General features: G+C 47.6%; 1 protein-coding gene across 10 annotated transcripts in view; it reads left to right on the top strand.

Annotated features, from left to right (window-relative positions):
- apc (APC regulator of WNT signaling pathway) overlaps positions 1 to 20,658 on the top strand; it is a 395,143-nt gene that overhangs the window by 188,732 nt on the left and 185,753 nt on the right. For 6 of the 10 annotated variants that reach the window (XM_085987196.1, XM_085987189.1, XM_085987193.1 and 3 more), the window contains one exon: positions 13,177 to 13,335. The exons of 2 other annotated variants lie outside the window; for them this stretch is intronic. In XM_085987196.1, coding sequence (XP_085843322.1) covers positions 13,195 to 13,335 — 141 coding nt within the window. In that variant the 5' untranslated portion in view covers positions 13,177 to 13,194. Of the gene's footprint in view, positions 1 to 6,699; positions 6,959 to 13,176; positions 13,336 to 20,658 lie in introns of those variants that run through there. 2 more of the 10 variants (XM_085987183.1, XM_085987209.1) reach the window with 2 other exon arrangements.

The raw sequence follows: 20,658 nt of genomic DNA, 5'->3' as shown, positions 1-20,658 counted from the left end.
GGATGTGCTTTAATTCAGATAGCTGCCTCCCCTCCCCTTGCCCCTTAGTTGTTCCCGTAAGACAGCAAATTTCACAGGAGAGGTTTTTGTTACTAGCCCCTTTAAAGGAACTATCTAGGCTACACATACCTTGATTCACTACCTGGATCATTCCTCCAGTAGCCAACAGAAATTCATGTTTATCATTTTCTCGACATTGTAAAATCTTCAGTAGCAGCCATTAATTGCTTTGGTAAGATGGATAGCGTTTTAACACACAATGATGTATTGTTTATTGCAGCTTACTTAAAATGCACAAGTGAAATTAGAATTGCTGGCAAGACATTTTAATAAATGTTATAAGAATAGGTTTGTGCTGCTGATTAGACCAAAACCAGTTTTCTGTATTCAACAACAACAACTACTTGTATTTATATATGAAGTCACACAACACCAGGTTATAGTCCAACAACTTTATTTGAAATCACAAGCTTTCGGAGCGCTGCTCCTTCGTCAGGTGAAGTGGAGAAATGCATAAAGACACAGCTTATATAGTCAGAGAATAATGTCAGATGTTTACAGGTAATGTTTCCAACTGCCATTTATCACACCTCGGCAGAGAGATAATCACAGCAATCAAAGGTGTGAATGGTGTCCAAACAGGTCAGTCAGGAAAACATTACATCAAAGAACAATGAGGTGGGGTCACAAGGGGTCAAATATTGCAGATGCTGGGGTCTGTATGAAAAACAAAAAACATTTCTTTTGCTGGAAATCACAGCAGGTCTGGCCGCATCTGTGTAGAGAGAACAAGCCAATGTCGACTCGAGTCTGGATGACCCTGCGTCAGGTGGGGTTACATGTAGCGTGACTTCTTACATTTGTCCACCCCAGTCCAACTCCGGCATCTCCACACCATGTATTTATATAGCGCCTTTAACGTAGTAAAACGTTTCAGCAGCAGATGAGCTGAGGCAAGGGCGGAGACGGGCGATGTTACGGAGGTGGAAGTAGGTGGTCTTTGTTATGCTGCGGATATGTGGTCAGAAGCTCATTTCAGGGTCAAATATGACACCAAGGTTGCGAACAGTGTGGTTTGGCCTCAGACAGATGTTAGGGAGAGGGATGGAGTCAGTGGCTAGGGAACGGAGTTTGTGGCGGGGACCGAAAACAATGGCTTCGGTCTTCCCAATATTTAATTGGAGAAAATGTTTGCTCATCCAGAACTGTATGTCAGACAAGCAGTCTGACAATTTAGACACCGTGGAGGGGTCGAGAGAAGAGGTAGTGAGGTAGAGCTGGGTGTTGTCCGCATACATGTGGAAACTGATGCTGTGTTTTTGGATGATGTCACCAAGGGGCAACATGTAGATGAGAAATAGGAGGGGGCCAAGGATAGATCCTTGGGGGACACCAGAGGTAACGATGTGGGAGCAGAAAGAGAAGCCGTTGCAGGTGATTCTCTGGTTCCGATTAAACAGATAAGAATGGAATCAGGTGACTGCAGTCCCACCCAGCTGGACGACGTTGGAGAAGGATGGTGTGGTCAACCGTGTCAAAGGCTGCAGACAAGTCAAGAAGGATGCGGAGGGATAGTTTACCTTTGTCACAGTCACAAAGGATGTCATTTTGGTACTGTGGCAAGGGTGGAAACCTGATTCAAGGCAATCACATAGTCTCTGGTGGGGTGGGGGGTGGTGAAGGGAAGGAAGGAGAGGGTGTAGGATATATAGAGCACCTAAAACTGTCTAGTTGTTTGTCTAATTTAATTTCCTTGTACTAAATCGAGCAATGCTTCTTTCCTGATTTGGAAAACAAAGTTTAAGAGTTATCTAGGAGACCAAGGAGCCTTATGTTTGAGCATATGGCATTCTTTAATTCCAGTCATGTCTTCTGCATTAGCAGACTTCAACCTTTGAATTGGCTTCAGTTAGTGTCAATGGCTCATAGGTACTAGCCAATTATATTCAAGCCTGTAGTTTCTTTCTGTAATGACAAGATGTGCATCACCTCTTCTGGAAGGAGGAACCAGAAAATCATCTTGTTTTACAAGCATTCTAATCGACACGCATTAACTGTTTTAGCTAGGAATCGATTTCTACACATCCATTACTATTGGGTGGGGAGGGGAAGATATCATTATAATATTATCCTGCTTGATGCTTATTAATGTCTGTCATGTCTTCTAGTTCTGTATTAACAGTCCAGATTTAATCACTGCTTGATCTGGAATATTCATTTCTCTTAGCATTTTAAAACCTGGATCATATCTTCTTTCAGGACAACTTTAGTTCTGTAATTCTTAGAATGTATTCTTCGCGCTTCTCTTTGAGCCCTCCCAAATGCATCAGTGTCCTTCTGAAGGCGAGGTACTCATAATTGCTCATAGTGGAAAGAAAGGAAGACAAATTTATATAGGGGTGAGTCAGGCTCATGTGGTTTGTATGCATCCGACTTGAATGTTGCTGAACTTGATTATATTTTTTAGTTCAGCTAATTTACATGTTAAGGACAAGTGCCAAGGATGATTCATAATTCCGAGAACATAAGAATTAGAAGCAGGAGTAGGCCATACGGCTCTTCGAGCCTGCTCCGCCATTCAGTAAGATCATGGCTGATCTTCGACCTCAACTCTACTTTCCCGCCCGATCCCCATATCCCTTGATTTCCCTAGAGTTCAAAAATCTATCTATCTCAGGCTTGAATATACTCAACGATTCAGCATCCACAGCCCTTTGGGGTAGAGAATTCCAAAGATTCAAACTCTGAGTGAAGAAATTCCTCCTCATCTCAGTCTTAAATGGCCGACCCCTTTTCCTGAGACTATGCCCCCTAGTTCTAGACTCTCCAGCCAGGGGAAACAACCTCTCAGCATCTACCCTGTCAATCCCCCTCAGTATCTTATATGTTTCAATGAGATCACCTCTCATTCTTCTGAACTCCAAAGTGTATAGGCCCTATATAGTGCTACTAGCTGGGGAGCCCGGCGTTGCCGGGGCTGTTTTGGGGCAGGCGGTTCAAATCGAGTGCCAGGCTTTGGGGCCCTGTCTGTGTCCCTTTGTGAATCTGGTGCTGGGCAACATTTTAAATCGAGTGGCAGGCTTTAGGGCCCTGTGTGTGTCCCTGTATGTCTACCTTTTAAAAGGTTAAAAAATGAAAGTGAAACTACTTATGGCTTTGGGGCCCTGTCTGTGTCCCTTTGTGAATCTGGTGCTGGGCAACATTTTAAATCGAGTGGGAGGCTTAGGGCCCTGTCTGTGTCCCTGTATGTCTACCTTTTAAAAGGTTGAAAAATGAAAGTGAAAGTACTTATAAAACGTTTTTGGTAAATCTTATGTTATTTTTAAAAGAGAAACTAACTTTGAAAGTCGTTTTAGCTGGAAGGTGAAGTCATTTGAGCTGGAAGCTGGTAGTCAAACAATGGCTGGCAGCTCCCCGAGATGAAAACGAATAGTCCCGCCCACACACACACCGATTGGCCAACCATCAGGGGACCGTACTGTAGGATTGGTCAATCGTGACGGAACAGGATTGGTGGAACCTTGATGTCAGTCAATCAATGCTAGCAGATAATGAGTTTAATTTTGAAGGTTTTTTGCATAAGGCGCGAACAATTTTTGTCCGACCGAAAAGTAAATACGCTTAAAACCGTCTCTGAAGCGTAAGCTTTCTTTGGAGGTAACGCGCGCGTAGGTACGCCCTGTAACTTTCGAGTGCATACCCGTAAGGCGCACAGGAAATGACAGACAGATAGACAGACAGAATAAGGAAAATGTTGGTTAGCAGTTGTGACAGTCACAGGGTGCCTTTGTTTAAGGAGGAGACGATAGAAATCTTGCTGTAGCAAGTACAGCAGAAGGGGGACATCCTGTTCTATCCTAATGGTCATCAGGTCAGCTGAAATGTGGGTCACCGGTCTTGGCAGGGAGTTGCTGATCATGTCAAGGCCAGAATGTGCCAGAAGTGGGATTCAGTGTTGAAAATATTCAGTAACCTTAATAGGAATGACAAGGTAGGGGACTGCAGTGTGACCTCGTAATAATGCAGCGCAACAACTATTTGTAGCATGAACAGTTACCTCCTATCCACACTTAACACCACCTCTGTTTCCCAGCACCACTTCCTTCAGCAGGAACCTCAACTATATCCAGGTGCAGCACCTTTATGATGCATGTTTGCATTTTCCCAACACCTATGAATAATACCCTGATACATGGGTATCAGTGCATGTCATGACAGCAATATCAACTACTCAGTGTATGCCACTGATTTTGCAGAAGAGATGAAGAGGACAAGAACAGGGTCCAGCAAGCTTACATATCTTTCTAACTTTTGACAAGCAGGCCCTTCAAATACATGAACTGAATTTTGAAACTGAAGCAAAAGATGGGGAAGAAGGTGGCCTGGTCCCAACTGAGGGTTTGTAGCATACTTATCTTGCCTTTGGTTTCCATTATTTGTGTCATGCACTCAGTATTATCAAAGCATACGTTGGAATAGCAAATCCATGCCAGTAAAGAGCGCGATAGCAGCAATGAGAGGAGCGGCAAGAAGAGCGGGAGCAGCGGCGTTGTAAAGAGTGCGAGAGGAAGTGGAGGCAGCGGACCTGGGCGAGACCAGAGCTGGAGCAGAGCGAAAGAGGCAGTGGCTCAACAGAGGTAGAATCCGAAAGAGTGACGTCAGAGTAGAAAAAGTGACGTCGGCACAAGGGAAGGAGCTGATTGGTGAGTAGCTGGTGAGTTTTTTTTTTTAGTTTTAAGTTTATTTCTGCCAAGTTAGTTCTTAGTCTATTAAATAGAGGCATGGCAAGGCAGCTCAGTCCCGTGGAGTGCATGTCCTCTGCTATGTGGGATGTCCTGGATGCTTCACATAGCCTGGCCAACCACATGTGCAGGAAGTGTCACTAGCAATGGCAGCTCGAGATCCGTGTTTCAGAGCTTGAGCGGCAGCTGGAGTCACTGCGGTGCATCCGCGAGGCCAAGAGTTATGTGGATATCACTGTTCTGGAGGTGGTCACCCCGCAGCTTAAGAGTATGCAGGCAGAGAGGGAATGGGTGACCGCCAGACAGAAGAGGACCAGGCAGTTAGTGCAGGAGTCCCCGGAGTGCATCTCGCTCTCCAACCAGTATTCTGTTCTGAGTACTGGTGGGGGTGATGGTTCCGCTGGGGAGTGCAGCCAGAGACAAGTTCAAGGCACCACAGGTGTCTCAGCTGTACAGGGGGGGGGGAGGAAAAAGAGCGGAAGAGCAATAGTGGTAGGGGATTCGATACTTAGGGGAGCAGACAGGCGTTTCTGCGGCCGCAGACGTGACTCCAGGATGGTATGTTGCCTCCCTGGTGTCAGGATCAAGAATGTCACTGAGTGACTGCAGGAGGACACTCTGAGGGGGGAGGGTGAACAGCCAGAGGTTTTTGTCCATATCGGTACCAACGACATAGGCAGAAAGAGGGATGAGGTCCTGCAGGCAGAGTTTAAGGAGCTAGGAGAGAGATTAAAAAGCAGGACTTCAAAGGTAGTAATCTCCCGATTACTCCCGGTGCCACGTGCTAGTGAGTACAGGAATAGGAGGATAGAACAGATGAATGTGTGGCTGGAGAGATGGTGCAGGAGGGAGGGTTTTAGATTCTTGAGACATTGGGACTGTTTCTGGGGAAGGTGGGACCTGTACAAGCCGGATGGGTTACACCTCAACAGAGCCGGGACCAATATTCTCACGGGGAGGTTTGTTGGTGCTGTTGGGGAGGGCAGGGGGATGGGCACCAGCATATAGGAGTAGAAAAGAGGAATAAGGTGCATGAAAGAGTGAGTGTGTTGGATAGCACTAGAGGCGGAAGTAGTACCATATTAAATAGTAGCAGACTAAGAAAGACTACAAAAAATTCAAAAATGGGTTCAGAATGCATGTATGTAAGCACACAAAGTACAGGAAACTTTTGTTTATCCGGAGGTTAAATGTCCGGAAAGCTCTATCTATCGGCAAAATTCAGGAGTCGGTTCAGATAATTTTTTTTCTTTTCGTTGCTTCTTTTCTCCAGTCCTGGCTCTGCAAGCGTCTCTGTAGCTAAGCAACAGCTTCAGCTAGACGCTTGCAAGCTGCGCCGACTGTTTTGAAGCTGTTGCTAAACAACAGGGTTTGTTGCTTCACACGGAGCTCTGAGCTCTATGTTTTAACATTAGCACTGGTTTCTACGGCAGTTTTGATCTAACAGCACCAGCTCGGTCCCGTCGGTGCCGGATACCAGAAAGTTTCCTGTATGGTGAATAAGGTTGGTGAGCTCCAAGCACAATTAGCCATGTGACAATATGATGTTGTGGCAATAATGGAATCGTGGCTTAAAAACGGTGAGGACTGGGCACTTAATATTCAAGGGCACAAGGTGTTTAGAAAAGATAGGGAAGGAAAAAAGGGAGGTGGGGCGGCAGTGCTGATTAAGGAAGACATTGTAGTGTTGGAATGGAAGGATGTTCTTGAGGGGACAAGGACAGAATCCATTTGGTTAGAGTTGAGGAGCAAAAAGGGTATGATCACGCTATTGGGGGTATTCTGTAGACCTCCAAATAGTGAGAGGGAGGTAGAGGAGCAAATCTGCAGGGAAGTCGCAGAGATATGCAAGAGCTATAGAGTGGTGATATTGGGAGACTTTAATTACCAAAAAAAAGGGCACGGACTCGATAGGCCGAATGGCCTCCTGTGCCGTTATGACTCTATGACTGTAGGTGAATACTCCATGCCACTAATTTGTAATGAAGAATGTGTTTGTAATGCTTTATCTTCTCTTCTATAGGTATAGCAGAAGAAGCTAAGCTGGGGCCCAATCATGTACTTCACAGCACATCGTATCACTCAGTCTCACCCCTGGTATCTACTCTAGGGGATTCAGAAAGTCAATATGAGGAGAGTACATTCGGTGAGGCAGCGCAAGGGTGCAGGAGCAAGTGGATGTGGCACAAGGGTAGTAAGAAACAGATGGCTAGAAGGTGAGATCACAACCGTGCACAACTAATGGGGACAAGGATCCTGATTAGTAGGGTCCAGATTTTAAAAGAACCATGTGATTTGAGCATGAAAAATTGTTCGTCATTGGGGAGTATACCTACCAGCTTTCATCACATGGGGACTAGTGTGGAGGATCCCACAACCTATAAAGGTGGTGCATTAATGCATGGGATAAAAACACTGCAATGCACAGTGTACGTGGCAACTCCAGAGCCATTAGTGGTGGAGTCCTCCCATGATTGAGGCCCCAATGGAAGTCTTGGCATATCTCAAGAATGCTCAGATTTCTGCCGTACAAGCCGTGAGCTTTAATGTTGATTCTTCATTGGATAGTTTTGGTAATCAAAGGGAGTGAACTATTGATGGGGACTTCAATGAAGTTTTTGCTGCCATTTAGTCAGCAGGGCTGCAAACCAACATGGTGCTGTTGCTGATTCTTCTGTTGGCAGTGCATCTGCATCATTTTACCAGGCCCCTTTGATGTACTGAAAAATAAGCAGGATAAGGCTGCACAGGTAACTAGAAGTGGTGCAGCTGGACTACCTCAGGTTCATATGGTTGAGTGCAACCTCAATCCCAGAAGTCTCACATGGTCACAGCTGCCAGTCTCTTCACAGGTTCCAATTATTGGGATAAAACTGAGAAGAAGCACATAATTCGGTTAGTTTGGGGAAGTGCAATGGTAGCAAGCACTAGAATTAGAGAAACAGTAATTGGATAAGAAAATATTGTAGTTACAAGCGCAGAGTGTTTCATTGATATGGTTCAGGGCCATATTTATGCAGTTGAGAGGATTAGTATAGCTGGTGGTTAAGAAAGTTGCAGTACAAATGTAGTTGATGGGGATTTTTCAGAAATGGGAAGGTAGAGGGAGGACTGCGTGTTAAGGGATGGGGTAATTATAAGAAGTTGTTATTTGAGAGACTGTCAAACAGCTCTTGCATCTGGCAAAGGTGCTTGTTCCCCCGGATCGTTTGGCTCCTCAAGGTCCTGAATGAAGTACCTGTGGTAATGTTCAGTGCCCTCCTGCTGTGGCATGTCCATGTTCATATTGATTCCTCAAAGAAAAGCAAAATTATGGATCATGCAGTAAACAACAATGATTCATGACACTTCAGTCAGGCATTGGCTATTATATGCCTTTTGAGTTATAAAGGCATTGGAATCTTTGTTTCCCCATGCTTGTGGTGTTAATGAAAGCTCTGGTTAATGCATGCACCTCATTGCACCTGTGCTCGGAATCTGAATGGAGCTGCTGTCGCTATGGTTATGAGCTATGGTTGGAGAGAGTAGACAGGAACTCAGAAGCCAACTTTGCACTTCTCTTTGTGGATCAAATAAGGGGGCAGTAGTGGATGGCCTTAAAATGAAAGCATCACAGCTGTTGCAGGGGAAAGAGGCACTTACTTGTGTGATTCCATGCAGATGGCTATAGACTTCTTGCACAATGGTATAATGATGACCTTTTTAGTTTATGAATTTTCCACTATTATATGTAGGAGCACATGGGGTTACACGTGTGCAATCAGTGAGACCCTGGACTTTAAGGAATGCAGCCGTTTGGCAAAACTTTAGGGCTGTTGCTGATTGCCCAAAGGGGAAGTGATAAAATTGCTTACTCTAGGAAATAACATGACAATCACCTGCCTTATGCATCTGTGGACTTCAGACTAACTTCTGATGTTTCTACCATCTGCTTGTAAAGAGTTGAAGGCAGAAAAAGTTCAGGGCTGGCAGCACCATTCTTCTTCTGGAGTTTGACTAGAGGTCATCATAATTTACACAGCACAACACTGCTGCTGCTGCCTTATTGAATCTAAACCTTTGCATGCGTTGCCCCTCAGACAAATCAAGATAAGTCTGCCGTTGCTGATAGATTTGGTTGGAAAAGTAATGGTGGGTAGGAGCCCTCTTCCTGTAATGTCTCCTGGTTCCAATTACATCCATTGGTTCCTCCTCATCCTCTGTTTCTCCAAGTGATACAAATCAAGTCGGATTTCCATCGGAACACTGGAAATAATGATCTCGAAAGCTGCCCTGCAAAGCTCCTTGCCCCACACAGTTGAGCAGAAAGGAAAAATAATGAAGCTAAAGTCTGTACGTTGTTGGCTGCCCCTTTAACTAACCTGGTAAAAGAAGACCTTATGCCTGCTTTTACCAGGCATATGAGTTTTGTGGGCATTCACTGGGCAGTAGTTGTGCAAGTAGCCCAATCCTGCGCCAGCGAATGTCTATTTCCTGCAGATGGGCACGATCTGACAAGCTGAAATTTGACATCGCAAGTTCCGGGTTTTCTCGCATGCGCATTGCATGCGGAAACCCGGAACTTGTGGGGTACTTACGGCCACGTATGTGCATACGCAGTCATAGTCCCCGGAAAATCCGGGCCTGTATTTTAATAAAAAGTAATAAAGGCTGCTGGCAATTGATCAATAAACAAACTACGTTTACTGAAATCGATATACTCACGAACACACTCCATAAGGACAGGTTGACATCACTGCAGCACATCCTTGTCATTGAAATGTTCTTGCACACTGTATAAAGAGAAAAGCCCTTTTAACAGATATTGCTGAAAAAGAATTAAAATAATTGTAGACTAATTTAAACTGATGTTCTGAGGAATGATGGATGAATTTTAATGTAAATAAATCTAACGTAAATGATGGATGAATTTTAATGTAAATAAATCTAACGTACAGAGTATTAAGGAATAGGAAACATGTACCTTGTTAAATATGCTCATTAGAAGATATGCAAAACATACTAATGAACGCACTTCACAAGGTACATGTTTCATATTCCATAATTTATTGTGACAATTGATGACTCGATGCCTCTGTTCTGTGGTGAATTCAATTTTATCACTACTGCCTTCTCCTTTACTGCTACATTGCCAGGATCCTCTTCTCTAGTGAAGATAGAGGGAAAGACCTCAGCCTCCTTTTTAGTCCCTAACTGGCGTAAACCTTCCTTTTGATTACCCTTTTACTGTTTATATGTTTATAAAAGACTTTTGGGTTCCCTTTTATGTTAGCCGCTAATCTCTCATTCTCATAATCTCTCTTTGCCCCTCTTTATTACCTTTTCAGCTGGGATATCAACCTTACATTGTCATAGCCTCCTTTTTCTGTTTCATTTTAATCTTTATATCTTTAGTCACCCAGGGAGCTCTAGCTTTGGCTGTCCTTTTCCCCCTCATAGGAATGTGCCTACTCTGCACTTGAACTATCCCCTCTTTGAGGGTCTCCTCCCATTGTTCAGTAACTATTTTACTACCAATGTTTGATTCCAATCCACCTGGGCCAGATTCCTTTTTAACATACTGAATTTAGTCCTCCTCTACTTAAGTATTTTTACGCTTGATTGTTCCTTGTCCTTTTCCATAACTATTCTAAACCTGATATTATGATCACTTCCTCAAATGCTCCCCCACTGAAACATGCTCCACTCGCCCCTCTTCATTCCCCAGAACTAGATACATATTTGGATAATTGAAGTCCCCCATTCCCACTACTCTAGTTCTTGCATCTTCCTGTAATGTACTTGCAAATTTGCTCCTCTGTCTCCTTCCCACTATTTGGTGGCCTACAGTATGCACCCAGATGCAATATAACGTGGATAAATGTGAGGTTATCCACTTTGGTGGCAAAAACAGGAAGGCAGATTATTATCTGAATGGCAATAGATTGGGAGAAGGGGAAGTGCAACGAGACCTGGGTGTCCTTGTGCACCAGTCGCTGAAGGTAAGCATGCAGGTGCAGCAGGCGGTTAAGAAGGCAAATGGCATGTTGGCCTTCGTAGCGAAAGGGTTTGAGTACAGGAGCAAGGATGTCCTGCTGCAGTTGTACAGGGCCTTGGTGAGACCACACCTTGAGTATTGTGTGCAGTTTTGGTCGCCTTATCTGAGGAAAGATGTTCTTGCCATGGAAGGAGTTCAGCAAAGATTCACCAGGCTGGTACCTGGGATGGCAGGAATGACTTATGAGGAGAGATTGGGTCGATTGGGCTTGTGCTCGCTGGAGTTTAGAAGAATGAGAGGGGATCTCATTGAAACTTATAAAATTCTGACAGGACTGGACAGACTAGATGCAGGAAGGATGTTCCCGATGGTCGGGGAGTCCAGAACCAGGGGTCACAGTCTAAGGATAAGGGGTAGGCCATTTAGGACAGAAATGAGGAGGAATTTCTTCACCCAGAGAGTGGTGAACCTGTGGAATTCTCTACCACAGAAGGCAGTAGAGGCCAATACATTAAATATATTCAAGAAGGAGTTGGATATATTTCTTAAGGCTAAAGGGATCAAGGGGTATGGGGCGAAAGCAGGGACCGGGTACTGAATTTGGATGATCAGCCATGATCGCATTGAATGGCGGAGCAGGCTCGAGGGGCCGAATGGCCTACTCCTGCTCCTATCTTCTATGTTTCTATAGCTCCTCTGTTGTTCCTTAATTCTAACCAAATAGATTCTGTCTTTGACCCCCACAACTGCATCATCCCTTTCTAGTGTTATAATAATTTCTTTGATCAGTAGTGCCAGCCCCCCCTCGTTTTTTTCCTTCCCTATTTGCTGAATACCTTGCAGTCAGGAATATCAAGTTCTCAATCCTCTCCTCCTTTGAGCAAGGTCTCTGTTCTTGCCGCTATATCATAGTCCCACGTGGCGACTTGTGCCAACCCTATTTACCACGCTATGTGCATTTACGTACATGTACTCCAAAACCCACCTTAGACTGCCTCATATTTACTCTCTGTCTGATCCCTCCTATTTCTGAACTATTCTATACTCTAATTTGTCTCTCCCAGCCCTCTGTGCACCTTGTTTCTCCTCTCTAATGTTTCACCCTGGTGCCCAGCCCCCTGCCAAATTAATTTAAACCCTCCCCCACAGCACCAGTTAACTTCCCTGTGAGGCGATTGGTCCCAGCTCTGTTGAGGTGCAACCCATCCAGCTCCCTCCTGCCCCAGAACTGGTCCCAATGCTGCAGGATTCTGAAGTTCTCCCTCCTGCTTCATTTCTTCGGCCACGTGTTAACCAGTTTTATCCGTCTATTCCTATACTCAGTAGTGCATGGCAGTGGGAGTACTCCAGAGATTACTACCTTTTGAGGTCCTCCTTAGCCTCTGAAACTCGACTGCAGGACCTCAACCCTTTTCCCTATGTCATTGGTTCCCACATGGACCACGACTTCTGGCTGTTCCCCTTCCCCCTGCTCCCCCCGCCCCCCCCCCCCCCCACACACACAATGTTACGCACCCTCCCAGTGAAAAGATGATGGAGAGGGTCCAGATCTGTCGATGCACATAATTTAGATATAACCTGTCTTTTTGACTTGAACTGTGAGCGCATGTGACTACTGGACATGGGGGCAGGATTAGTGAACCTAGAATGAAACTAGAAACTAGGAATATGTTTTTCCGATAGAGACCATGTGGTACAGACTCCTAGCCAAACAATTGATGCTGTGGTGATTAACTCCTTAAAAAATGCCAAATAAATTGTTGGGCTTGGATTCTATGGACTGAGATGATCAAATATTCCACAGAACAAAATTATTTCTGTGCTTCCGGCACTGACTGATGGGATTTGTCCATGGAGGGCATCTGGCCATGGTTGAATGCTGAAGATGTGGATTAATTGATATTCTGCAATTTTACTTGGTTATCTTTGAGAATCAAATAGAAATTGGGCAGAACTTTGCGGAGGGGATTAAATCAATAGAGCAAAATCCATCATGAGGTAGATTGCTCATGTTCTGTGGTAAGGACGGGCTTGATGGGCCAAAATTGCCTTTTCTTATTCCTTGGTTTCTTAATTTCCTGTGGCTTCAGAGGCAATACAATAAGATGCATAATGCTCGTGGAGAGGCAGAATTCTGCAAATATTGAGCTGCATAGTTATCTTTGTAAAAGTAACAGTGAACTTAAGACTTTATAATCTTGTCTTCAGTGCAATTATGTTGGGTGTGATTTAAATATTGGAGATCAAAGGCTAAACTACAATTCAAAGAGAGCCAACAGGAAGAAATTAAACCAAAAGTTACATCCGCTATCATAATCTGGCAAATGTGATTAATTTAAAGTCTTGGAAGCTGAAATGTGCAGTTTTTAATAGGCACACTAAACTCATTGTCAGTTTTGTAACAAGCCATGTTCCAAGGATAGAAGTGTAGCTAATATATCTGTATTTTTTAAACAGGTCAGTGTCTAGTTCAGGATGGCTGCATCATCAGCTTCATATGATCAGCTCCTGAAGCAGGTAGAGGCACTTAAAATGGAGAATTCAAATCTGCGACAGGAATTAGAGGACAACTCAAACCATCTGACACAACTAGAGACAGAGGCATCCAACATGAAGGTACATTTCAGTTTTCTGTAAAACTGAAAATAATTTTGCATCTTGGACAGACGTATTCCTACAGTATGTTTTGGGTTAGGCATATGGCATTAGAAAAAGTTGTCCAAGAGTGACATTGCGTAATTTGATGTGTTTGAGTTTTGTTATGTGCAGCTCGGTGATTAAGATGCTGAGGACTGACGTCATTACAGCAGACTTGAAGCCTGTTGGGTTCAATATTTTCCTGCATCTATCAAAAGCATTCTATTGCTGTTAAGAGGAGCCCATATTTTAAGATAAATCCACAATTAAAAGCAGGCACATGCTGGAGTTCCCAAAATGCGTTAGTGAAATTGTAAGATGTCGTCTGTACTTGCCATTCTGAGGCTGATAGGTACAGAATAAAATTATTGCCTGTAAGACTGCCATCATAATGCCTGCCTAGAATTGCAGAGATAACTATTGAGGGAGTAGATCTTCCTTCCATAGAAATTTACCATCTCCTCATCACTGTGTCCTACTACCTTTTGAAAGATTCTACAGTTTTTGCCTTCATTACCCTACCTGAAAGACAATTTCACCTATCGATCACTTTTTATGTGAAGTGCTTCCCAACATCAGTCCTGAATTTGTATTTTCGTATGTGTACATATATCCATCCCCTTGCCTTTCAGTCTTGTATTTTGAAATAGTGGTCAGATTAGCTTTTTTATATTCTTAATAACTTTCATGTTTCTGTAAAGCTCCCCTCTCATGTCTTTTCAAGGCTGAAGGATCCCAAGTTTTTCTAAACTTTTCTAAACTCCTTCCTCATACAGTAAGGGTCAGCCTCCTGGCCCTTCCATGGCTTGCATATCCCCTAGTTCAGTGTTTCTCAAACTGGGGTCCGTAGAGACTTTCCAGAGGGTCAGCGGCTGAAGGTAATTTGAAGCCTGCCCCTCTTTATAAAACCAACACTGATTCAGTTCTTGCGAATTATTCTCAATGGTTTGGCCCACAGCTCTCATTTTGCAACGAGCACTCCCTGCCGGCCAAGCTAATTCACCTCCCTGGCGCCAAGACCCTGTGTCATCCTACCGACACGTGATCAGAGCGCCTGCGGGGCCCTTCAAACACATGCCTGAACGTGTTCACGCAAACACATACAATCCCACAGTGCAGCTGTTACAGAACGTGGCAGTGGGACAGTATGGTGGTGAGTCATGCTTCCAGCAGCATTCCAGCATGTGCATGGGTGCTCGAGCCCTCACTCACCTTGGCCAGCCTGCTGATGGCTTAAACAATTGTTTAGCACTAAATGGCTAATTTTGAAGTGGGCAGGATTATTGTAAATTAAATTCAATGTAAGTAAGTGCAAATGTTGCTGCGGAGTACCCAAAATTGGTGTGAAAAGCAGGCAGACCCATCTCTCTGATACCTGAAAGTAAATACTTGTTTTCTTAAAAGCATTATTGAAACTCTTCACATGCAGCACTTTCATGTTATGAGTATTATATAGTATAATTTAGATGGGAGATCCGTGATTACTAATTGATTTGAAAAGGGGTCCTTCAGAGGTCCATGATTCCTAATCGATATGAAGAGGGATCCTTCAACCAAAAAAGTTTCAGAACCACTGCCCTCGTTAGTTTGACACCATGAATCAAAATCATTTCCCTTCTGATTTACAGTGCCATGCACTTGTATTGAATTTATTTTACAAAAATTCTGCCCACTTCAAAATGTTGTCTCGGTCCTTCCGTGGTTGCTTCTTACACTGGCTACTAGGAGAGAGTGCTGCACATTTGAGTTTACACAAATGCACATAGTTTTACTCCCAACTGGTAAATTTTTAATGTTTTTAAAGCAAGGGTGGGAATATCTATTTTCTCAAAACATCAAAAATGCTGTACTTAAGTTTGTAAAGTTACATTTCACATGGTGTCAAGCGCAAGAAGTATCAGAAGGCTCTCCAAGGGGTTTCGTGGCACTGCATTTTGGAGTCCAATCAGCACCCAACAAAGGAATTATACCATTGCCTGTTCCGATGTCCAGTAGAATCATGCATAAGTGTACATTCAGAGAAAGTGAGTGGATGTTTGGGGCTTTCTCATGGGGAGAATCTTGGGGGGTGGGTGGAATCATCAGCCATGTTTGCACAACAGACACACCAATTTGAGAGAGGTACTCTCTATGCTATCAGGCAGTCTGTCCAACATGAAGTTATGGACAAGTCAGCATTTCCTCCAATTTGAACATTGGCAAGACTGAAGTGATTGAACTGAGTTTCAAACGCATATCGTGGCCACCACCAAGATCATTTGCTTCCACCTCTGCAACAATGCCCCTCTCTGTCCTTGCATCACTTCCACTGCAGCTGGAACCTTAACCCATGCTTTTGTCATTTGCAGAATTGATTTCTCTAAAGTCCTAATGTTTTTAGCTCTTTTTAAACCTTACCCTAGATTATTTTGGCTCTCATATCCTAGATAATTTTCAAGAATGAGTCCCAAATCCCCAAACCCTGAGTGTCGATCCTTGCCTTGATATATAGGCAAGCTTTCGGTAACATACCCAGTAATGAATAGCTAAGTCTGTTTCGTCATTTCTTTTAGATACAGTCCTCATTGCTTATAGCGGATGTGTTCGTGCAAACGCAGTTTGCCCAAAATACACCATGGCTGGTAAAGCTCATACGGTGCCATACTGAGTATTTTGCAGCTGTGCTTTGGTTACTATCAGTAATCCGTTACTTCAAAACCAATACATATTTCTTATTTTAATTGTTTTCGTTTTTACAAAATTCTGTTTGGAAACCATTTAGGAAGAAGTGAACAATATGATGGTTGTTCAGTAGCAGTTATCAAGATAACAGTTATCGATTGATACTTGCAATATTTCTGATTTTATAAAATTACAGCCTTTTTGTATTGACTTATTACAATTGACAATAATACATCCATTATAAGTTATTTCTGGCATAGGAGAGCTTATTGAATTGTCACTGGGTATGGATCAGAATAGTTATGAGATAACGAGTTAGCGATATGGCAGTACTTACTTTTAATCTGAGGTTTGGTTTGCAGAGTTTCTCCTTGCTTTCTCTATTATCAGTTGCATCAGCTAAGAATCATCTATTGCGGTCATCACTACATCTTGTATCTTCTGTTTCTGCCAGAAATAAACGGAGCACATAAGACGCTATAACCGGCAACTTTGAAATTGACGTTAATGCAAATGGATAATGGTAATCCCTTTTTGGCCGATATAAGCGTCTGCCCGTTTTAAACCTGGACGTTTTAAGTGGTGGGGACAGTACTGGATTACTGAATGGAGAGAGAGGGGGGAGTGGATCGGGAGAGAGAGAAGGGGAAGCGGATGGGGAGAGAGAAGGGGGAGCTTATAACTTGTCTGCCTCCATCAGATCCCACTTCAGTCTTGAAAAGTGACGAGTTACAGCAGACCTTCTTTAAAATGTAAAATAGAAGGGAATTTATTACACGAGTACTAAGCAAGCAAATAATTTAATAGTGCTATCTATCTGTATTGTACTAAATAAGTTACATCTGTGCAGATTTCCTGTCTCCCAAAGACCTGGGCTTTGACTTAATGGAGAGAGCGAGGGGGGAATGGATAGAGAAAGAGAAGGGGGAGCGGATGGGAAGAGAGAGAAGGGGGAGCAGATGGGGAGAGAGAGAAGGGGGAGCGGATGGGGAGAGAGAGAAGGGGGAGCGGATGGGGAGAGAGAAGGGGGAGCGGATGGGGAGCGAGAGAAGGGGGAGCGGATGGGGAGAGAGAAGGGGGAGCGGATGGGGAGAGAGAGAAGGGGGAGCGGATGGGAAGAGAGAGAAGGGGGAGCGGATGGGAAGAGAGAGAAGGGGGAGCGGATGGGGAGAGAGAGAAGGGGGAGCGGATGGGAAGAGAGAGAAGGGGGAGCGGATGGGAAGAGAGAGAAGGGGGAGCGGATGGGGAGAGAGAGAAGGGGGAGCGGATGGGGAGCGAGAAGGGGGAGCGGATGGGAAGAGAGAGAAGGGGGAGCAGATGGGGAGAGAGAGAAGGGGGAGCGGATGGGGAGAGAGAGAAGGGGGAGCGGATGAGAAGAGAGAGAAGGGGGAGCGGATGGGGAGAGAGAAGGGGGAGCGGATGGGGAGCGAGAGAAGGGGGAGCGGATGGGGAGAGAAGGGGGAGCGAGAGAAGGGGGAGCGGATGGGGAGAGAGAAGGGGGAGCGGATGGGGAGCGAGAGAAGGGGGAGCGGATGGGGAGAGAGAGAAGGGGGAGCGGATGGGGAGAGAGAGAAGGGGGAGCGGATGGGGAGAGAGAGAAGGGGGAGCGGATGGGGAGAGAGAAGGGGGAGCGGATGGGGAGCGAGAGAAGGGGGAGCGGATGGGGAGAGAAGGGGGAGCGGATGGGGAGAGAGAAGGGGGAGCGGATGGGGAGCGAGAGAAGGAGCGGATGGGGAGAGAGAGAAGGGGGAGCGGATGGGAAGAGAGAGAAGGGGGAGCGGATGGGGAGAGAAGGGGGAGCGAGAGAAGGGGGAGCGGATGGGGAGAGAAGGGGGAGCGAGAGAAGGGGGAGCGGATGGGGAGAGAGAAGGGGGAGCGGATGGGGAGCGAGAGAAGGGGGAGCGGATGGGGAGAGAGAGAAGGGGGAGCGGATGGGAAGAGAGAGAAGGGGGAGCGGATGGGAAGAGAGAGAAGGGGGAGTGGATGGGGAGAGAAGGGGGAGCGGATGGGGAGAAGGGGGAGCGGATGGGGAGCGAGAGAAGGGGGAGCGGATGGGGAGAGAGAAGGGGGAGCGGATGGGGAGAGAGAGAAGGGGGAGCGGATGGGAAGAGAGAGAAGGGGGAGCGGATGGGGAGAGAGAGAAGGGGGAGCGGATGGGGAGAGAGAGAAGGGGGAGCGGATGGGGAGAGAGAGAAGGGGGAGCGGATGGGGAGAGAGAGAAGGGGGAGCGGATGGGAAGAGAGAGAAGGGGGAGCGGATGGGAAGAGAGAGAAGGGGGAGCGGATGGGGAGAGAGAGAAGGGGGAGCGGATGGGGAGCGAGAAGGGGGAGCGGATGGGAAGAGAGAGAAGGGGTAGCGGATGGGGAGAGAGAGAAGGGGGAGCGGATGGGGAGAGAGAGAAGGGGGAGCGGATGAGAAGAGAGAGAAGGGGGAGCGGATGAGAAGAGAGAGAAGGGGGAGCGGATGAGGAGAGAGAAGGGGGAGCGGATGGGGAGCGAGAGAAGGGGGAGCGGATGGGGAGAGAAGGGGGAGCGAGAGAAGGGGGAGCGGATGGGGAGAGAGAAGGGGGAGCGGATGGGGAGCGAGAGAAGGGGGAGCGGATGGGGAGAGAGAGAAGGGGGAGCGGATGGGAAGAGAGAGAAGGGGGAGCGGATGGGAAGAGAGAGAAGGGGGAGTGGATGGGGAGAGAGAAGGGGGAGCGGATGGGGAGAAGGGGGAGCGGATGGGGAGCGAGAGAAGGGGGAGCGGATGGGGAGAGAGAAGGGGGAGCGGATGGGGAGAGAGAGAAGGGGGAGCGGATGGGGAGAGAGAGAAGGGGGAGCGGATGGGAAGAGAGAGAAGGGGGAGCGGATGGGAAGAGAGAGAAGGGGGAGCGGATGGGAAGAGAGAGAAGGGGGAGCGGATGGGGAGAGAGAAGGGGGAGCGGATGGGGAGAGAGAAGGGGGTGCGGATGGGGAGCGAGAGAAGGGGGAGCGGATGGGGAGAGAGAAGGGGGAGCGGATGGGGAGAGAGAAGGGGGAGCGGATGGGGAGAGAGAAGGGGGAGCGGATGGGGAGAGAGAAGGGGAAGCGAGAGAAGGGGGAGCGGATGGGGAGAGAGAAGGGGGAGCGGATGGGGGGAGAGAAGGGGGAGCGGATGGGGAGAGAGAGAAGGGGGAGCAGATGGGGAGAGAGAAGGGGGAGCGGATGGGGAGAGAGAGAAGGGGGAGCGGATGGGGAGAGAGAAGGGGGAGCGGATGGGGAGAGAGAGAAGGGGGAGCAGATGGGGAGAGAGAAGGGGGAGCGGATGGGGAGAGAGAGAAGGGGGAGCAGATGGGGAGAGAGAAGGGGGAGCAGATGGGGAGAGAGAAGGGGGAGCGGATGGGGAGAGAGAAGGGGGTGCGGATGGGGAGAGAGAAGGGGGAGCGGATGGGGAGAGAGAAGGGGGAGCGGATGGGGAGAGAGAGAAGGGGGAGCGGATGGGGAGAGAGAAGGGGGAGCGGATGGGGAGAGAGAAGGGGGAGCGGATGGGGAGAGAGAAGGGGGAGCGGATGGGGAGAGAGAAGGGGGAGCGGATGGGGAGAGAGAAGGGGGAGCGGATGGGGAGAGAGAAGGGGGAGCGGATGGGGAGAGAAGGGGGAGCGGATGGGGAGAGAGAAGGGGGAGCGGATGGGGAGAGAGAAGGGGGAGCGGATGGGGAGAGAGAAGGGGGAGCGGATGGGGAGAGAGAGAAGGGGGAGCGGATGGGGAGAGAGAAGGGAGAGCGGATGGGGAGAGAGAAGGGGGAGCGGATGGGGAGAGAGATGGGGGAGCGGATGGGGAGAGAGAGAAGGGGGAGCGGATGGGGAGAGAGAGAAGGGGGAGCGGATGGGGAGAGAGAGAAGGGGGAGCGGATGGGGAGAGAGAGAAGGGGGAGCGGATGGGGAGAGAGAGAAGGGGGAGCGGATGGGGAGAGAGAGAAGGGGGAGCGGATGGGGAGAGAGAAGGGGGAGCGGATGGGGAGAGAGAAGGGGGAGCGGATGGGGAGAGAGAAGGGGGAGCGGATGGGGAGAGAGAAGGGGGAGCGGATGGGGAGAGAGAAGGGGGAGCGGATGGGGAGCGAGAGAAGGGGGAGCGGATGGGGAGAGAAGGGGGAGCGAGAGAAGGGGGAGCGGATGGGGAGAGAGAAGGGGGAGCGGATGGGGAGCGAGAGAAGGGGGAGCGGATGGGGAGAGAGAAGGGGGAGCGGATGGGGAGAGAGAGAAGGGGGAGCGGATGGGGAGAGAGAAGGGGGAGCGGATGGGGAGAGAGAGAAGGGGGAGCGGATGGGGAGAGAGAAGGGGGAGCGGATGGGGGAGCGGATGGGGAGAGAGAGAAGGGGGAGCGGATGGGGAGAGAGAAGGGGGAGCGGATGGGGAGAGAGAAGGGGGAGCGGATGGGGAGAGAGAGAAGGGGGAGCGGATGGGAAGAGAGAGAAGGGGGAGCGGATGGGGAGAGAGAAGGGGGAGCGGATGGGGAGAGAGAAGGGGGAGCGGATGGGGAGAGAGAAGGGGGAGCGGATGGGGAGCGAGAGAAGGGGGAGCGGATGGGGAGCGAGAGAAGGGGGAGCGGATGGGGAGAGAGAAGGGGGAGCGGATGGGGAGAGAGAAGGGGGAGCGGATGGGGAGAGAGAAGGGGGAGCGGA

This window comes from Somniosus microcephalus, chromosome 1, assembly GCF_052327205.1.
Source record: "Somniosus microcephalus isolate GS21.2 chromosome 1, FLI_Smic_1.0, whole genome shotgun sequence".
Lineage (NCBI taxonomy): Eukaryota > Metazoa > Chordata > Chondrichthyes > Squaliformes > Somniosidae > Somniosus > Somniosus microcephalus.
This window is presented reverse-complemented; position numbering and strand designations above follow the sequence as displayed.